General features: G+C 65.3%; 1 protein-coding gene across 3 annotated transcripts in view; it reads right to left on the reverse strand.

Moving 5' to 3' along the window:
- Positions 1 to 790: 790 nt before the first annotated feature.
- The window catches only part of PFKL (phosphofructokinase, liver type), a 28,655-nt gene continuing 9,702 nt past the window's right edge, over positions 791 to 19,743 (reverse strand). For all 3 annotated transcript variants that reach the window (XM_039480416.2, XM_074389505.1, XM_010338217.3), the window contains 20 exons: positions 18,918 to 18,995; positions 17,348 to 17,537; positions 16,549 to 16,714; positions 16,023 to 16,067; positions 15,679 to 15,787; positions 13,436 to 13,531; positions 13,250 to 13,342; positions 10,410 to 10,535; positions 9,705 to 9,769; positions 8,980 to 9,043; positions 7,240 to 7,386; positions 6,910 to 6,980; positions 6,079 to 6,166; positions 5,286 to 5,438; positions 4,566 to 4,730; positions 4,324 to 4,385; positions 2,842 to 2,953; positions 2,043 to 2,142; positions 1,842 to 1,947; positions 791 to 1,395 (listed from right to left, as the gene is read on the reverse strand). In XM_039480416.2, coding sequence (XP_039336350.1) covers positions 1,248 to 1,395; positions 1,842 to 1,947; positions 2,043 to 2,142; positions 2,842 to 2,953; positions 4,324 to 4,385; positions 4,566 to 4,730; positions 5,286 to 5,438; positions 6,079 to 6,166; positions 6,910 to 6,980; positions 7,240 to 7,386; positions 8,980 to 9,043; positions 9,705 to 9,769; positions 10,410 to 10,535; positions 13,250 to 13,342; positions 13,436 to 13,531; positions 15,679 to 15,787; positions 16,023 to 16,067; positions 16,549 to 16,714; positions 17,348 to 17,537; positions 18,918 to 18,995 — 2,184 coding nt within the window. In that variant the 3' untranslated portion in view covers positions 791 to 1,247. The remainder of the gene's footprint in view (positions 1,396 to 1,841; positions 1,948 to 2,042; positions 2,143 to 2,841; positions 2,954 to 4,323; positions 4,386 to 4,565; positions 4,731 to 5,285; positions 5,439 to 6,078; positions 6,167 to 6,909; positions 6,981 to 7,239; positions 7,387 to 8,979; positions 9,044 to 9,704; positions 9,770 to 10,409; positions 10,536 to 13,249; positions 13,343 to 13,435; positions 13,532 to 15,678; positions 15,788 to 16,022; positions 16,068 to 16,548; positions 16,715 to 17,347; positions 17,538 to 18,917; positions 18,996 to 19,743) is intronic.

Raw genomic sequence — 19,743 nt, forward strand, 5'->3', positions numbered from 1 at the left:
TGGCCCCAGGACTGCCCCCGCTCAGAATGAACTGGAAGGCCCCTAGGTGTGGGCCCCTCCTCCCGGATCCAGAATGAAGCAATCTGGAGGCCTCCGGCACTGGGGCCAGCACAGCTAAGGGCTACCTGAGGAATACCAAGGTGCCCCAGGGCAGGAGGGTCCCAGCACCCTCTCCTGGTCCCTAGAGCCACCCCACTGGCTGAGTCCAACCGAAGACTACCCAGGGGCCCTCAAGGTGGCCTACAGGCCCCTCCAAGCCAGGGTCTCCCCTCAGACACCTCCTGTGTCCTGAAACCACATACCCCGGTGGCACTGAGGGCAGGAAGCAGCCCTCTCTGGCAATCACCTGCCGAGTGAGTGATGCAGAGTGTGGCTTCGACCTGCAGGTTAACAGGCAAACTGTGAGCAGGGCATCCGCAACCCCAGAACCGCCTGTGGGACTCAGCCTGGCTCCTGGCGGGAGCAGCTTCCCACCGCCTTCTCTCCCACTCCAGCACGTCCACCATCAGTGTCTCCTGGACGCTGGCTTAAGCCATCTGCAGGTTGGAGACCCCCCCTCAGGTGAGGCTGGGGAGACGGGAGTGAGGCTGTACCCTTCTGCCCCCAGGGCTGGACCAGGAGAGGCTCAGGTCACCCTGGTGGCCTCCCAGGGCACACATCCCTTGGGCCTGGCCCAGGCTCTGGCCAGAGGGCCCTCTGCCCCTGGGGGGCCGCTGCCCACTGAGATGGCGCTCCCCTCCCTCCAAGGATTGTGCTCTCCAGAGACCGATGCATCCCACTGTCAGGGAGATTTTATTTCTAGAAAAGGTGACAGGTGCTGCACGTGGGCAGGAACAGGTCACAACGAGGCAGGGCTGGGGCCTCGCCGTCTCAACACAACCCAGGCATCGGCTGGCCCATGTGAGTGAGCCCAGCGTAGGGAGAGGCTTTGGGCCTATGGGGCGCCAAAGCCAGGGGCAGCAGCCTCCAAACACCAACAGCCCCACGTCCCCTGGGCAGGAACATATCTCAGGGCGCTCTGTCCTCCTGCTGGAGGGCCTGGCAGGCTGGTCTCAAGGCACCAGCCCCGGAGGCCTGGTGGGTGGCCAGGAATACAGGCACGGCTGGGCCGAGCAAGGCCGCAGCCGCACCTGCCTGCAGGCTCCAGACACAAAAGCCCAGGCCCCAGCTGGTGTGCAGCTCTGTGCTACAGCTGGCGTCACAGACCAGCTGGTGTGGTCGGGGCCGGGAGGGGCATGGCCGTGGCCTCAGAAGCCCTTTTCCATGCTCAGAGTGCGGCGGGTCACATGCTCCAGCTCCCCTGACACGTAGGCAGCCATGCTGATGCGGTAGTGCGCCAGCATCTTCAGCATGAGCCGCAGGCTCAGCCACCACTGCTCCCGCGGCATGCGGTGCCTGTGCAGGAGGCAGGTGATGGGGAGTCAGGGGTCAGGGCAGCTCTTCAGGTCACGCCCCTGCCACACCACACCACGCCCCCTTCCTGTGCATGCCCCGCCTTCTGAACGTCACATCCACGGAGCCCTGCAGCCTCTGGGTCAGGTCTAGGGTCTCCATCCCTTGGAGCCACAGCATAGAGTCAGCCGCAGCCGCCTTCAGGCGTGCCCAGTCCTGACTGCCCACACTGTGCCCCATGCCTACCCAAGGGTCTCGCTCAGGGTCACACTCAGAAGACCTGGGCATGGTCCCTGCTCTCCGAGGCCTGGCAGGGACCAGGCGTGGGGGACAAGGAGGCCTTGTGGGATCAGGGTGCGAGCGGGGCTGGGTCTGGCACGCCTGCCCCGGGGAAGGTCTGGGCCACCCCTCAGCCCCACCATCCTCCATGAGGCTTCCATGGAACTCACTCAAAATCAGTGTCTTTCTTCAGCTCCGTGACAGGGCTGAAGGCCACCGCCTTCTTCTTCAGGCCGATCACACAGGCAGAGTCTGGGGCATTGGCAAACACCCGGCCTGCAAACAGGCATGTGGTGGCCCCAGAGGCCCGGCCCCGCCCCAGGGACCCAGGGGAGAGCAAGATGAGGCCTCAGACTGCCCCCACCACCTACCCTTGCGGTAAACTTCACGCAGCTTCTCCGACGCCCAGAGCATGGCCTTCACCCCCAGCTTGGTGCCATAGTTCCGGTCAAAGGGGGTCGGAGCGCCACCCTGAAAACAGGTGAAGCCCAGCTCCTGGTGCTGCCCAGGACTGCCTGGGCTGAGGAGAGGGAGGCCCAGCCCTGGTGTAGACAGGGTCCCCACAAGAAGCCTCCCAGGCAGCTTCTGAACACCCATCCCTTCAACCCTGCACAGTTCCCATCTGTCCCCGAACAGAGGCCCCTGCCCGTTCTCTGTAGCTCTAAGCCAGGCTAGAAGCCGCCTCCTGAGGCTGACAGTCGGCTGCCTCCTGGCCAGGTACAGTGACCCCTGGGCCCCTGCCCTGGGCCCCAGGCCCAGCGACCCTGACTCCCCCTCCCTGGCTCAGAAAACCCCAGGACGAGAGCTTCCTGCAGGGCCACAAGGCAGGGAGCATGCCGGGATCTAGGTGAGGGGCTCGGCAGAGTGGCTGCAGGAGGCCTGGCAGGGGTGCGGCGCTCAGCTCAGCATCTGAACGCGCTGGCTTGTGTGCCAGCCCCACCCCTTCTTGGAGTGAGACCTCACCCAGATACGGGCCTCCGACCCCTCACCACTGAAGGGCACACGTGCCGGCCAGGGCGTAAGAACAGAACAGCCAGCCAAGGAGGGCCTGCCAGGAGTGCCAGTGGGTACCCGTGAGGCTGGGACTCCTGGGCCTGGGGCCAGATGGTGGCAGGGATGAGGGGTGGGCCTCCCGACTGGCACCAGGGCCCCTCCATGGCCCCACCCCACCTGCTGCAGGTGGCCCAGCACATTGGTCCTGCAGTCGAAGACGCCCTTGCCCTCTGACGAGTAGAGGTTGTACAGGAACTCCGTGGTGTAATGGTCGTGGCACTTCTCGTTCCTGAAAGGGGCAGCAGGGCCCGAGTCGGGGGAGCAAGTTCCGGTCTCCCCCTAATCTCAGTCCCCGCTGGGCCAGGCCTCCAGGCCAGGCTGGGACAGGTCGTGGCAGCTCCGAGGGAACCCACCTCACCCACCCTCTCCAAGGCCTCCTCCTGCCTTCTCCTGCCCGCTGCCCCTCAGCGGCCGCAAGGGTCGGAAGCCCAGCTGTGGCCCGGGCCCCCTCCTCCCACGGGCTGGGCGGAGCCTCACCGCAGCACCGGGCCCCTCCTCCCACAGGCTGGGCGGAGCCTCACCGCAGCACCGCCCTCCTCCTCCTCCCACGGGCTGGGCGGAGCCTCACCGCAGCACCGGGCCCCTCCTCCTCCCACGGGCTGGGCGGAGCCTCACCGCAGCACCGGGCCCCTCCTCCCACGGGCTGGGCGGAGCCTCACCGCAGCACCGGGCCCCTCCTCCCACGGGCTGGGCGGAGCCTCACCGCAGCACCGGGCCCCTCCTCCCACAGGCTGGGCGGAGCCTCACCGCAGCACCGGGCCCCTCCTCCCACAGGCTGGGCGGAGCCTCACCGCAGCACCGGGCCCCTCCTCCCACGGGCTGGGCGGAGCCTCACCGCAGCACCGGGCCCCTCCTCCCACAGGCTGGGCGGAGCCTCACCGCAGCACCGCCCTCCTCCTCCCACGGGCTGGGCGGAGCCTCACCGCAGCACCGCCCTCCTCCTCCCACGGGCTGGGCGGAGCCTCACCGCAGCACCGGGCCCCTCCTCCTCCCACGGGCTGGGCGGAGCCTCACCGCAGCACCGGGCCCCCTCCTCCTCCCACGGGCTGGGCGGAGCCTCACCGCAGCACCGGGCCCCTCCTCCCACGGGCTGGGCGGAGCCTCACCGCAGCACCGGGCCCCTCCTCCCACGGGCTGGGCGGAGCCTCACCGCAGCACCGGGCCCCCTCCTCCCACGGGCTGGGCGGAGCCTCACCGCAGCACCGGGCCCCCTCCTCCCACGGGCTGGGCGGAGCCTCACCGCAGCACCGGGCCCCTCCTCCCACGGGCTGGGCGGAGCCTCACCGCAGCACCGGGCCCCCTCCTCCCACGGGCTGGGCGGAGCCTCACCGCAGCACCGGGCCCCTCCTCCCACGGGCTGGGCGGAGCCTCACCGCAGCACCGGGCCCCTCCTCCCACGGGCTGGGCGGAGCCTCACCGCAGCACCGGGCCCCTCCTCCCACGGGCTGGGCGGAGCCTCACCGCAGCACCGGGCCCCTCCTCCCACGGGCTGGGCGGAGCCTCACCGCAGCACCGGGCCCCTCCTCCTCCCACGGGCTGGGCGGAGCCTCACCGCAGCACCGGGCCCCTCCTCCTCCCACGGGCTGGGCGGAGCCTCACCGCAGCACCAGGCCCCTCTGAATGTCCGTCTTCATCTTCTCCGTCATGTGCTCCACGTTGGCCTGCAGAAGGGGCAGACGTGGATGAGCCGGAGGACTGTGGGGAGGGAATTCCAGGCCGGCCAGCCGCCCGGGCCAGCAGGAGCACTGGACTGTGAGTCCCGCCTGCCCGGGCCCTGCCCTATGCTGGCCCAGCCTGGCACACCGGTGAGCCCGCTGCAGCAGAGAGCGGGCTGGGTTCACCTTCAGGTCGTGGATGTTGAAGGGGTCCTCAAAGACGTAGGCGGCGTCAGCCCCCACGGCGATGCCGGTCACGGTGGCCAGGTAGCCGCAGTAGCCCCCCATGGTCTCCACGATGAACACGCGGCGCTTGGTCCCCGAGGCAGACTGCTTGATGCGGTCACAGCTCTGCAGGAAAAGGGGGGTCAGGGGTCCCCCGTGTGCCCACCCTTCCCTGCAAGCCGTGGGCACGGCTACCCTGCAGGGAGCCGTGTCTCCAAAGTCGGCCGGGGCTCATGCACCCAGGGAGTCGGCAGCACCAGGCTTGGGCCCACCTCCCGCCTGGGCTGGGCCGGGCCAGACCAGTGGTTCTCAACAGGCCCCCCAGGGCACCGTGGACGGTGGCCCGCACACACACTGGCTGGTGGCAGGCAGGGGTGTCCCTGCACCCACGGGCAGAGGCCAGGCACTGCTCTCAGGCTACCCAGTGCTGCGGCCGGGACACTCGCACCTCGGCCTCCCCATCTGAGCTCATGGCAGTAGTGAGGACGACGCAGGGCCCCCGGCCCCAGAAGTGGCTATGGCAGGGAGCTGAGCCCTTCACCCGGGCCGTGCCCCACACACCCCCACCCTGGCAGCCCTCCCGGGCGCTCACCACGCACTGTCCCCCCCAGCAGCCTCCTCGGGCTCAGCCCCACCCCACAAGGGCCCAGGCCTGACAGGCAGAGGTCCGGGAGCCTGTACCTCCATGGCAGCGTTGACGGCGGTATCGGAGCCCAGGCTGAAGTCGGTGCCAGGGACGTTGTTGCTGATGGTGGCCGGGATGACGCACATGACGATGCAGAGCTCCTCGTAACGCCCGCGTGCCTCCACCAGCTGCAGCACCCCCTCGTAGGCCTGCAGCCATGGGGCAGGGGCAGGTCAAGGGCGGCCCCGAGGCCGGGGTGGGACAGCAACAGTCTCTGTCAGCAAGCCGGTGGCCGCCCAGCCCTCCCTGCTAACCTGCCACACACCCCGTGCTGGGTGCCGGGACCCACCTGCTCAATCCCCTGGGGCTGGGCCAGGCAGTCAGCCTGGTGTCATCTCAGGATGCCCACCAGGGAAACTGGTCTCTAATGGGGGTCAGGAGGCCTGTCCAACCCACTCTGGCCCCAGATCCACTCCATGAAGCCTGAAGTGGGGTTGGCTTTGGAGGACAAGGGGGAAGGGCTGTCATGTATTTATTATCTGGTGACAACTTGCCCAGTGCCGGGACACCACATCCAACACCTACGCCCTGCCGACTCTGCCGCCCGTCTTCCTCGTCCTCCTCCCGCTTCCGAGTCCCCTTCCTCCCGTCTCCAGCACTGGGGTTAATTCGAACCTTGTGGAGCCTCCTGGAGAAGGTCGAGAACCCTCCCAGGCCCACCACCACACGGAAACCCCGATCCTCGCAGCCTCTGCACCAGCCCGGCCGGCACACGGGTTTTCAGGACGGGCCCCTCGGCAGTAGGAGACACCAGGGTCGCCCAGGCCATTCAGTGCGGGCAGCTCTCACCTCAAACCCGCCGACGGCCAGCAGGGCGTGGATGCCGTAGGTGCGGATGTTCTCCACGATGGACTCCAGGTGGCCCTTGGGCAGGGTCCTGCAGTCACAGGCTCATCAGCATGAACACGGCGTCCGGGGACACGCGTGCACATTGCATCTGATCACAAAAACGCAAGCCTTGGCCGTTCCCAAGCCAGGCGGCAGTCCCCATGGCGCCCTGGAGGTGGTGCTGTGGCTCCACACGGAGGGACAGGCAGGCCCGGCGAGAGCTGCCCGGGCACCATTCAGCGTCACCAGGCACCAGTCAGACTGAACCCCAACCCCCTCAGGCTCCCCACGGGCACTCCTTCCTGCCTGAGGCTTTCTCTCCCAACGCAGCGGCAGGAGGGGATGCTCCCTCTGGCCCTTGCAGCCACCCAGGCTTGGAACAGGGCGGCTTCCCCTGCAGTCACACAGGGTGACTGTGCCCTCCTCATGCCCACTCCACAGAAGGGTCTCGGGCCCTGGGACAAAGGTCATCAGACAGGCTCATAGCCATGGCCAGAGTGGTGACAGTGCAGGCCGCCTGGCCCAGCCGGGCAGGGACAGACGCTGGCCAGCTTCCCTGCCACGGAGAGCCCGCCGTGGGCATGGGGCCGCCACAGCAGCCTGCCCTGCACAGCTGAGCTCGGGTAAAGATGTTCCAGGCAGGAGGGCGTGAAGCCTGCTCTGGGCAGGCCACCAGCCAGAAGACGGGCCAAGCCCAGGGACCCGGGCTGGGTTCCCCTGCTGCCCCACTGCGGGGCCCAGAGACCGCGCCTTGGCCCTCCTGCTCCTAGGCACCCGCAGCAGGCAGCTTACCTCTTGGTCCCCAGCATGGAGCCACCACGCCCCAACCAGCCAGCCACGTCGTGCCAGCCCACTTCCTGCACCTGTCAGGAGAGGCAGCTTCAGGGGCCCGTCCACGCCTCTCGCCGGTTCCCCCCAGGGGTGGGCCTGTGCCCGGGGGCGGGGGCCAGCCAGCGCTGGGCATCACACCACAGGGAGAGCTGTGTATCCAGGCTTGGGTGGGCACCGACACGCGGACCCAGCCCTCAGCCTCCTCCTCCAGGCAGCCGTCCTCCACCGGAGATGCCCCCAGTCTGCACACAGGAGGCCCAAATCCTCCTCGTCTGCCCCGGCCGGACCCACCTGACCCTTGGCCAGGCCTTCGAAGCCATCGTGCACGACGTAGACCGTGTGGCCCTGGGAGATGCCGGTCCGCACCGCCGAGCGCACAGCCGCGTTCATGCCGGCCGCCGGGGCCCCCACGTTCAGGATGGCCAGGGAGAAGTTGGACTTCAGAGAGAAGGGGAGACAAGCATGAGGCACGGCTGGGAAGGAGACCCAAGACCTGCACAGGAGGCCAGCAGGTTCTGGACAAAGGGGCCAGGCCCAGCCTGGACGCCGCCCAGCACACCAACCGCCCTGGGAATACAGCATCTGTCCTCACTCCACAATCTGCTGAAGACGCAAAGAGACAGTGTAATCCCAGCATGCTGGCGGAAGAGGAGGAGGAGGGGGCGGACGGGCGGAGGGGCCAGGGGTCCGGGGGAGCGCGGCGGGGGCGGGGGACAGGCACCGTAGTGAAGCCAGGCTTGGGGCAGGAGCACAGGTCTGAGCCAGGGTCTGCACTCACGCAAGGGGCTGGCGGCAGGGGCGGGCACAGCCACAGGGAAGGAAGGGGGCCCTGACTATCCTGCTTTCTAACAGCCACGTTAAGGGACGGGAAGACACAAAGACATGAAGACAGTCCCGTTAGGACTAGTTAATTTAACCCCACAGACCCCGAACCCACTGTGTCCATGTGAATCCAGTGACGGCTGCCACCTCCTCCCCGCCACCTTGTGTGCCGAGGCTCTGAATATGGCACACACCCATCACGTGCAGCACAGCCCACTGGGCAGCAGCCACACCCAAGGGTTCCACAGCCACCACCAGCCTTGCTGTCCCCACAGCCGGTCACGCCCCAGCCAGGTTCCAGGTGCTTCGTGGACCACGCTGCCCCACCACGGAGGGTGCAGCACACTGACCGGGATCAGCTCCGGGATCAGCAGGAGGCTGGAGCAGCAGGGACACCCACAGATGGCCAAGGACGGAAGGACCAGTCCCAGGTGGGCCACGCTGCCTGCCCCAGCCTGCTGCTCTGGCCGTGGCTCCAGACCTCACTGGCCCTGACTCTACAGGACCTCGTGGAACCCAGGACTTTAGAAACAAGCCGCTTCATCCTTGTGATGGAGAGATCCCATTTCCTGAGGTTTTCAGCTGTTCGGGGACATTTTATTTTCAGACGGAGTTTCACTCTTGTCACCCAGGCTGGAGTGCAATGGCAGGACCTCAGCTCACTGCACCCTCTGCCTCCTGGGTTCAAGTGATTCTGCTGCCTCAGCCTCCTGAGTAGCTGGGACTATAGGCACCTGCCACCACGCCCAGCTAATTTTTTATTTTTAGTAGAGACAGGGTTTCACCATGTTGTCCAGGATGGTATCAAAAACTCCTGATCTCAGGTGATCCACCCACCTCAGCCTCCCAAAGTGCTGGGATTACAGGCATGAGCCACTGCGCCAGCCATTGGATACTTTCTCACAATGGCTCCCTCCTCTGCCGAGCTAATCCTGTGGGCCTGACTTTATTTCCATCAACCGTTGAGAAGCAACCGCCAGCCCTGTAGCCAGGGTCCCAGAGCCTGGGACCTGCCAGCCACAGAGGCTGAGCCCACCCTCCCGGCTCACAGCTCGGACCCAGCAGGAGGGAGGGAAGGCAGCAGAAGCAGGCCCAGCTACAGGGGCAGGCGAGAAGAGGCTGCAAGATAACAGAGCCTGCTCCTCCCTCTCCAGCCCGGTCCCTGCTCCAGCCACACAGTGTTCCCACTAGGCCGCTCCCTGCCCTCACCTTCTCCTTGGAGAGCTTCTGGTGGGCGAGGAGCTTGTAGATGTTCCAGTTGTTCTCGAAGCTCCTGGAAAGGATTCAGGTCATGCCCTGCACAGCCCTGCATCCCCGCAGCCCCACAGCCACAGCGCAGCCACAGCCACAGCGCCGCCATGAAAGAGCCCAGCAGGCTGGTCACAGGCACACAGCCCCGGAAGAGGCCGCGGCAAGCACGCATTGCCCAGCAGGGCTCCTTCCAGAGAAGGTGAAGACCCCCACACAACACGAGGCTGTGTCAGTCGTGCTGCAAAACACGGCCGCCATCCAGCTCCAGGAAGGGCAGGCCATCTTGGTAGCAGGTAGAGGCACAGACGGGAAACCAGATGTCAAATCCAGCCTGCCCCGGGTGCCAGCAGACCTGCAGGAGGGCAGCACCCCACCCACCACCTGCCAGCCTTCCAAGCCCCATGGGACCACCAGGTCCTGGGCTTGTGTCCACAGCTTCTCAGCCCCTTGCCACGCCCAATCCTTGGGCACTGGGTCCTGCCCAAGCCGCCACCCAGGGTCTCCCGCAGCACCACGCCTCCCTGCCCACCTCGTGTACCATCTGAAGGCCCGTTCCTCCTCAATCTTCAAACACTGTGCCTGGAAGGACAACCCAGACCAGGCGTGCACAGCGCCACCATGGCACATGACAGCTGGCACCAGGGCCCAGCGTGGAGGATGCAGGGTCTGCTGAGGGCGCTCACCTGCCACGGAGCTGGATGGCCTCGTCAAACCTCTTGTCGTCCATGGCCTTCTGTACTTCCTTGGTCTTAAGAGAAAACCGAACACAGGGTGTGGAGACTGCTGCCCGCCAGCCATGGCCACTGCCGGCACCTCTTGCCCTGGGGCTGGCCGTGGCCTAGCAGCCTCTCCCTGGGAGCAGTGGTCACTACTAAGGTCAGGTCCCAGGGGCTAGCCAAGGCCAAGAGGCCCACCCTGCCCTAGCTGCCCTCCCCTCTTCCAGCGGCCCCAGCTCCAGGCAGGCCTCCGAACCCACTGAGCCAGAGCTGGGCCCGCCCCCATACCCGGCCTCCTGGCCTCTGCCCTCCCCGCACCTCCCCTCCCAGGGTCCCTGCTCCAGCCACACCAGTGTCCCCACCACCTGCCCGAGCTCCTTCCAGGGCTCAGCTCTGACCACTGGCCCCTCCTCACCCCACTCCCAGCACTGCCCACAGCAGCTCAGTGACCATGGCCCCTGTGCCTTCTCCCGCGTACCAGGCTCCCTGCAGCTCTGATGAACCTCTTGGGGACCGTCCCAGGGAGATGTGCTCACACCCCTCCCCTCCCGGAGGCCTGGGGTCCCCTGGGCCAGCCATGAGGCCCTGCCCGCCGGTGCTCCCTGGGCTGGGGCCCAGGAGTGGGGACTGGGAACGGGGCCAGGTGGTCGCGAGGGACGGCCCAGGGCTTACCATCTGCACGCACTCCATGAGGGGCAGCCGCACCGACTGGTTCCCCGAGAGGCTGACCACGCAGGCCGGCGTGTCGGGTGTGGCCTCCAGCAGCGCCATCACTGCCTCCATGCCCATCTTGCTGCTCTGTGGGGAGGGTTGGCGCTGGCACACCCACTTGGTTCCTCTACCCCAAGCCACATGCCCGCCCTCTGCAGATGTGCAAACGCAGCTTCCAAAGCCCCCCACGATGACAGAAGCTTTCAGAACAGGTGGCACCAGAGATGGAAACGCGTCTGACCTGCACTCACAGCAGCATGTAGGACACTATTTGTCACAGTGTCCCCACAGCCCTGCTGGGAGGCCCGGGCTGCACCTCAGGCTGCAGGGTGCCATGCAACGTGACCACCCGCCAGCACTCAGTGCCATCACTGGGCACACAGGGCGAGGGTGGGGCCGGGTGCCCAGGGCCCTTCTGCTGCGACGGTTCCTTGCATGGAGGCTCTCGTGTCATGTCGGGACTTTCCTGGTATGTGTCAGCGCCAGCCAAGGGGCTGCGCAGTGAACACACCCAGGAGCTACCCCTGGGAACACACAGCAAAGGCAGGTCCCGCCCCACCCAGAGAACAGCACAGGAGGCAAGACAGCGAGGCCTGCGGTCTCTGTGGCTGTCCCATGACCGCCAATGCGGCCCCGTAGCAGCCCGGCCGCTGGACCCGGGGGTCCCCAGGCAGCTCTGGCCCTGTGGCAGCCCGGCCGCTGGACCCGCGGGGCCCCGGGCAGCTCTCCATGGTCCACACAGGTTTCTTCATCTTGCAAGTGACGCACAGGCCGTTCCTTGTTCCGGGCACTCTCTCCAGGGCGCTGTTTCAGGGGCAGCCTCAGAGACACCCCTCACGCAGGCTGAGGTTCCTTGGAAAAGTCCCAGTTACCACTGCGTGTGCTAGGTCACCAGCCCCCTTTGTGACACTCAGTGGGAATACAGGCTCAGGGAGCACAAAAACGCTGGTGCTCTGGGTGACAGCCAAGGCTGAGGGCGATGAGCTCTCCTTTGATTCAGACCCAGCGTCAACCATCCAAGACACTGGCCAGAAAACCCAGCAGCCTGCAGGCAGGGAGCACACAGCCCGCCCAGGCACGGCAGCAGCATTTCCGCCACCCAGGCACCACAGCGGTGGCCGGCCTGCCCTGATGTCCCAGGTCCCTTGAGAGGCTGAGTGAGCCTGAGGCCTCACAGAGGGGCAGCAGCTGCCTGACCAGGTCGGCAGGGCCCCTCTCTGAAGAAGCGTCCCCTCTGTAGAGTGGACCCGGTCCAGCACTGTGGGTTCCCTGGGAAGGCTCAGCACAGGAATCACAGGGCCGGGCGCAGTCACCTGGTCTGCCTCAGCACAAGTCCCACCTGGCTGGCAGTCTCTGGCCCCGCCTGAGAGGGTGACCACCCTCACACTCTGGCATTTTGCCTTCCATGGGGCCTTCCTGGCCCCAGACCCATTCCATTTGGCTCCAACTTGATTCCCATTTTCCAGAGGACAAAGTGAGACCTAGCGGTGATCACGGCTAAGGGCAGCAAGGTCAGGCCAGACCCTGCACGCTCTCTCCCAGTGCCAGCCTCCTAGACCACCACGCTGCGGGCACCATGGGCACCGCCCTCTGACCACCCAGCCCCCTCTCCAAGGGCCTGCCCCCAGCTGCCAGGAGCGTCTGCGGCCCTGCCTGCTGCCATGTGGGGCTGGCAGGGGGTGGGGAGGAGAACTGCCAGGAGGCACGGGCCGGCGGGTGGTCCGCAGGTCTGAGTTCCCTACACCTGCAGGGAATAGAAAAGCAGGCCTAGCTCTCCCCCAGGAGAAACAGCTTGAGGAAACACGCCTCACACCCCCACACACTGAGACACGCACACGGACACACACCCACAATGACACACAGACACACCCACACACTAATGCACATACCCACACACCCACTGACACACATACACACCAACACAGACACACACACTGACACACACACACCCACTGACACACATCCACACTGACACACCACTGACACAATACACACACACACACTGACACACATCCACACTGACAAACACCCACACTGACACACCCACACTGACACACCCACTAACACATAATATACCTGTGCAGACCACATATCCCCCAGGCATGCCCACACGTACAGACAAGGACACTCACACAGCCACGAGGACCACACACCCTCCATGCATACCCACACACACACAGATTTGGACACTCACACCCACAATGACACACACCCACGAGAACCACACAACCCCCACACATACCCGCACACAGACACAAACACACACAGCCACACTGACACCCATGAGGACCAGACACACCCACACACCCTCGAGGACCGCACACCCCACACACATGCCCCCACACACAGACATGGACACTCACCTACACTCACATACCCATGAGGACCACACACCCACACTGACAGACACCCACACTGATGGACACCCATGAGGACCGAATACCCACACATACATAGATGTGGATACTCACACACCCACACAGACACACCCACACATACCCACACCCACACACCCCCACACTGACACCCACCCACGACACACACAGACACAGACACACCCACAAGAACCACACACCCCACACACATACCCCCCACACAGACATAGTCACCCACACTGACACACATACCCACAAGGACCACACAACCCCCACGCACACCGACACGCACACAGACATGGGCACATACCCACAGCCACATGGACACACAGTGCACATGCCACACTCACAGGTACGCTGCCCACACCCACACGCACACACCCCGCTCAGGCACGCGTCCAGCAGGGCAGGGTGATGGCCACTTACCAGGACTCGGTCGAAGGCGGAGGGCGTTCCTCCCCGCTGCACGTGGCCCAGCACGGTCACTCGGGTGTCAAAGCCCAGCCTCTGAACCACCAGCTGCAGGAGAGGGGAAGGACCAGCCTGAGCCCAGCCCACCCAGCCTGGACATGCAGGGGCTCTGCCCGTGGCCGCCCCCAGGCCCGCACGCACGTCCTTCACGTAGCTGGATGAGATGGGCTTCCCGCGGCGGTCGATGGCACCCTCGGCAATGATGATGATGTTCAGGCGGGACCCTCGGCTCCGAGTCTGGGTCAAAGGCAGGACAGGGCTCAGCCGCCAGGTGGGGAAACCTGACCTGGACACAGCCCCCAGGCCCCGAAAGCCCCCCTGGGGCCACCATTCCCAGCCCACGTGGGCCAGGGCACAGCCCCCACCCAGCAAGAGGAAAGCACGACTGGAAAGCCGGGGCAGCGATGAGGCTGCGGCCACCAGGACCCCCAGCGTGCTGCGGGTGGTGAGCAGAGAGCTCTGCCCGAAATCCTGGCAAGGGCGGCAGGGAGGAAGCGGCCTCGGGGCTGGGCCCAGCACACACACAGCTGGGGCAGGGCCCGTGTCGGGCGAAGGCTTCCAGGCGGGAAGACACTCGGGACTGCAGCTCCATGGGGCGCAGGGCAGAGGGCAGAGGGCAGAGGGCAGAGGGCAGAGGGCCTGCCCAGGCCAGCCTGCGCTACTCGGAGCTCCGTGAGCCGCCATCTGCTCATCCTTACAACCGGGGGCCTCACAACGCTGCCTCCAGCCAGGGCTCCCTGGACACCCTGTCCTGAAGCCACTGCGGGTCCACGCTGGCACACGTGGCAGGCCCCTGCCTCAGCACCTCACACCCCAGCCATGGCCCAGCTCTCCAGGAACTAAAGGGCTTTCCACTTCTTCAGCCATCCACTTCTTCAGTGACCCAACAAACATTTGTGGGAACCACTCTGAGCCACAAGCCCCATGTTTGCCCCACCATGGACCACAGAGCCTCCTACAGGGACAGCGTTGGAGCTGTGCCTGAGCTGTGGTGGGAGTGGAGGGCTGCCTGGAGGCGGCGGCGCCAGTGCAGGTGAGGTCAGACACCCAGAAGCTAGGCTGCAGGTACAGCAGGGAAGCTGTGCCACCCTCCCTGCCCCAGTACACCCTGGGCAGTGGGCAAGGCAGGAACCCACATGTTACAGGGGAAACTGAGGCTCTCGGCCAGGGCCTGAGCCACTCACAGAGTGGGAAGGACTGAGGCGGGCCGACCTCTCATCCAGGCCACTTCCAGGAGGGCCCAACCTAAGTCACAGACATAAGCCAAGGCAAAGGTCCCACTGCAGCTGGTGGGGCGGGGGGGTACCCCAAGAGGAAGGTCCCACCCTAGGAGACGAGGCCCCTCACAGGACCTGCCCTCGGCCAGCCTCCCCTGCAGGGCTCCAACTCCACCCAGCCTCTGAGCTCCACTGAGGAAGGTTCCAGAAGCCAGGTCATGACCCCTGGCCTCACCCACTGCCCTCCGCCAAGCAGAGGTAGAACTAGGATCCACACAGATGGGAGTGATGCTGCCACCTTCACACGGGGACGGGCACACCGTGTCAGCCCAGACCCACCCTCTGCCCCAGGACTGGTGCCGGTGGTCCTGCCTCAGCCTCAGAGCACAGCGGACAGAGCCACGGGGCCCCGACTTGCCCTGCGTGGCGGGGCGTGGGCTGGGACAGCCTCCGTGGCCCACGCCTCTGCTCCACCATTGACCCCAGCCCACAGAGGGGCCGGCCGGCCTAGTTGAAGGGCCCCTATTTGAGGGGTCTCAGGGTCCACAGGGCACAGTGTCAACCCCACCCCAAGGGAACCAAAGGGCAGCACTGCAGGCAACCCACTCCAGGCACACCCCTCCCCGCCAAGCATCGGCCACCTTTCCCAGAGCAGGCGGCGGCCTCCCAGCAGCCTCCGCGCACCCTCTCCTGTCCATTCAGGGGCCACAGGCACTTTAGGGCACATATCCTCAGCTTAGAACCCACCCCCAGGCCTTCCCTCAGGGGAACTCCCTGCTCCCCACCTGCCCAGCTCCTGGGCCCGCCACCCCAGGGCCCCGCCATCTGGACCTCACGGGGGCCACTCATCCTCACAACCAGCCACCTCCCACCGGCCCAGGCCCAGCAGTGCCCCCAACCGGAAGCAGCCTCACCACGCTCCCCACACTGAGCCTGGGACGGTGGCCTGAATGACCTTCTCCGCCTCCTGCCCACTGGGGACAGGACCACAGGTGCCTCGAGGAGGCCACGCCTGTAGCCCCGGACTACAGGTCCCACTCTGAGGAGCACCTGCAGCTGCTGTTGAACCACGGAGTGATGGATCCGTTGGCCAAGGCTGGTCCCCACACCCCAGAGCGCCACCCAGTGCCCCAGGACACTTGCGCCCCCACCGACGACGGCACCCACCTCACCCAGCCTCTCGCACATGAAGTTCTCCCAGCCATCCTCAGGAGGGGACTCAGGGATGAACAGCCAGTCGGCCCCCGAGGCCAGCGCAGACACCAGCGCCAGGTACCTGGAGGGGTGGGCACCTGCCGGCTCAGGACCCTGCGGGGAGTGGCTGGGGGGAGCGTCCCCACCCCCCGCAGGCCCGACTCTGGGCTGCAGCTTCTCAATCTCTCTCGCTGCCCGCCCCCCCCAGGCTCTCTCACACCCGTGGTGTTAACTGAACCCTAGAAAATGCCGCACCCATCACTGCGGTCCCCAGCAGCACCCAGCCCACCCCAGCGGGCCAGAAAGCCCCTCCTCACCCACAGTGCCGGCCCATCACCTCCAGCACGAAGGTCCTCTGGTGGCTGCGGAGACAGACAGGAGTAGGCATCAGTGCCAGCCACGCGGCCCTGCCAGCCCCATCCCCTGCGGGGTACCCATGGACTCCGCAGATGGAGAAGCAGGCAGGGGACAGCCCCTTCTCACAACAGGGCTGCTCAGGCTCTGAGTTAAGACACTTGGGCTCCTTCCATTGGCTGGTTTCCACTGATCTGCTCCAAGGCTGAGGGTCATTCGCCAAGCCCAGCCCAGGCCAGCCCAGCCCAGGACTCCCTCTGGGGCCAAGCAGCTGCCCCACAGAGGGTGCTGCACAAAGGCCCTGGCAGCCTGGCAGAGTGGGCGTGGACCCCACTGTGCATCCCCCCAGCTGGGGGCTGACGGCGGATGGCCTGGATGCTGGGGCCACCAGCGTCCACTGCCCTTCCGATAGCCATCACCCTGAGGCCGCCTCACCACCGAGCAGGGAGGACGGGACCGAGCCGGCCCATTGGCGCCAGCCTCGCTCACCTCTGGGCGGTCGTGGTGATGGCGTCGATGACCTCCATGATGCGGTGCAGGGCCGAGTCCGTGCCGATGGTCATGTCGGTGCCACAAAAGTCATTGTCAATGGAGCCCACCAGGCCGGCGATGTTCAGGTGCGAGTAGGTCTGGGCCGTGGACTCGGAGATCTTACCTGGGCCAGGAGCAGTGGGAGGGTCTGGCTGAGGCTCCAGAGGCCCCACTGCAGGGCCAGAGACCCCTCTCCTGCCGCCTTCCCCATCCCAGGCTCAGCCTCCTCCCGCCCAAACCCTGCAGCAGCATGGCTGGACCCGCTGGGGCCGAGGATAGACGGGGACCTGTGGGGTGCCCTGCAGAGTGGCCACGGCCTCACCTCAGGGTCCCCCACACCAGGGACATGGAACGGGCAAGGCTCCAAGAGGCCACTTTCCAGGCGGCGGCCTCAGGACTCCGTGTCCCGTTACCAGAACTTTAACTCTGTTCTGTGAACTCTGACCACGCCTGTCCAGAATCTCTCTGGCATCAATTACAGAGACTTGTCCGCGCCACGCAGGGTGAGCCACGCCAGCCTCTACGAGGCCAGGCACTGCCCGGGTCCCTCCCTCAGGCTTATGCACTGACCTCCTCTCTGGGAGATGTCCGAGCTCGGGCTGGCATGCACCACACCTCCCCGGCCAGCGGCCACACAGCCCCTCATCTGCCTCAGGGCATCCAGGGCTCCCTCCTCCCTCTGTCCTGCCCATTCCCATGCCTGCAAGCAGTGGCAAAACAACCCCGGGGCCTTCAGCACACCTGGGCGCAGACCCACCTTCCGCCACCAGCTCCTCCAGCAGGCTGCCCCACTCGCTGCGGAAGATGTTGGCACCCGTGAGGCTGCCGTCCCCACCAATGACGCACAGGTTGGTGATGCCACGCTGGACCAGGTTGTAGGCCGCTGCCCGGCGGCCCTCCCGGGTGGTAAATGCCTTGCATCGGGCGCTGCCAATGACAGTGCCACCCTGCACGGAAGAGGCCGGAAACCTCAGGAGGGATGGCCACCAGCAGGCAGGTCCTGTGGGTCAGCAGAGGGACCCCAGGACTGGGCAGCAAAGGGATGGGCAGGCCTGAGAGAGAGATGGAGAGGCCCAGGGATCTCCAGAAACCTGACGGGGCCCCACCTCCCTGTGCCTCACTCCTTGGATAGAAACAGGAGGGTGACATCTGGTCCTGGGCTCTGGAAGCCCACGGTAACGGAGAGGAAGGCGTTGAGATGCAGAGCGCAATACACACTTGCAATGCACACTGCACACGCAGGCCCCTACACACATGCACACACAGGCCCCCACACACGTGCATGCACAGGCCCCCAAACACGTGCACACGCAGGTCCCACACACGTGCACACGCAGGCCCCACACACGTGCATGCACACTGCACGCCCAGGCCCCCACATACGTGCACGCGCACTGCACACACAGGCCCTGCACCAACTCCGGAAACTGACTGGGGTCCCCAGGGCCTCAGCAGCTCCAGGTACGCTCACATGGCCCTGACCGCCAGCCTCTGCTGGGGTGTCCCCAGAACCCAGCACAGCCACATCTCCAGGCTCTCCTGGCCCCTGGCAACCCCATGACCCTATGACCCTATGACCCAACCACTCCATGGCAGATGACACAGGTGGCCTGAACCTCAGCCCCTGTGGGATGGGGTATGTGTGTGTGTAACTCAAGTACATGTGTCTGTAACGTTTCTGTATGCATACCTGTGTGTGCGTCTCTGTGTGTCTATGTGTATATCTCTGTATTTGTCTGCATGTGTCTATTCCTGCGTGTATGTCTCTCTATGTGTGTGTGCACGGCGCTGTGTGACTGTGTCTGTACATGTCTGTGTGTGCGTGTCTGTGTCTGGGAGTGTGTATGTGTGCGTGTCTGTGTGTATGCATGAGTCTGTCTCTGTCTGTGCGTCTGTCTCCGGGTTTGTGTCTGTGTGTATGCGCGTCTGTCTCTGGGTTTGTGTGTCTGTGTGTGTGTGCATGTCTATGTCTGGGTATGTGTCTGTGTGTGTGTGTTCACGTGTCTGTCTCTGTGTCTGTGTATGCATTTGTCTCTGTGTTTGTGTGTCTGGGGGTGTGTGTGCCTATGTGTGCGTGTGTGCATGTCTGTGTATGTGTGTGCAGGTGTTTGTGTCTTGTGTGCGTGTCTGTGTGTGCACATGCAGTCTGCGTGCATCTCTGTGTGCTCATCTTTGTGTGTGTGCCTGTCTCTGTGTATCTGTGTGTGTGTGCATGTCTATCTGTGTGCATGTCTATATGTATGTGTGTCTTTGTGTGCACATCTGTCTCTGTGTCTGTCCGTCTGCGAGTCCATGTGCACGCATGCATCCGAGCTCCCTGGCCTCACCAGCTGGATGATGTTGGAGACGCTCAGCCAGTTGGCCTGCTTGATGTTCTCACCTCCCTCCACGAGGCCCTCGTAGCCCTGAAATCAGAGCGGGACAGGCATGAGACAGGCGGCCCTGTGGCAGCAGGACTGTCACCCCACTAACAAAAAGCAGGCCGGGGGTGGTGCTGACTGAGGCCCTACCGCTCCCAGGGCCTGGGGTAATGGGGACCGGGTACCCCACACGGGGCTCCAGACACCCTCTGCAGGGCAGCGAGTCTGTCTGTCTGGGGTGTGACTCCTAAGCGCTCTGGTGCAGGGGCCTGGCTGAGCTCCCTCGACCCCAAGATCCACATAGGAAAGACCAGTGCCCCAAAGCCCCCAGCGGAGCCCGCCCTCCGGCTCCTGGGAGTGCAGCCTAGGTCTGCCTGCTCTGAGCGTCGCAGAAATGGAGCCTCAGAGACCTGTGTCTGGCTCCTTCTATCCCCCTGGAGTCCTCCGGCACGTGCGTCCGGCGAGGTGCACTGCACGGGCTCCTGCTGTGTGGCGACCGCACGAACAGCACAGGCTCCCGTGTGCCCACCAGAGTGGGCGGCTGAGAATACACCCCTCCCTGCAGGGGTGTGCCCATTTCAGCCACGCCCCCGCCTGAGGGGAGTCGTGGGTCCAGTGGACCCAGTGGCCACCATCCGTAGGGCCGGCCACACCCCAGGCAGGGCTCCAGGCTCTGGGTCCCACCACAGGGCCTTCCACCTGTGGACCCGCCTCTCGTGTGGTTCTGCCAGGGATTTCCCTGATGGCGCCTGCACAGCCTCCATGCCACGTGCCCATTTCCTGCCGCGCAGCT

This window comes from Saimiri boliviensis, chromosome 18 (genome assembly GCF_048565385.1).
Source record: "Saimiri boliviensis isolate mSaiBol1 chromosome 18, mSaiBol1.pri, whole genome shotgun sequence".
Classification (NCBI taxonomy): domain Eukaryota; kingdom Metazoa; phylum Chordata; class Mammalia; order Primates; family Cebidae; genus Saimiri; species Saimiri boliviensis.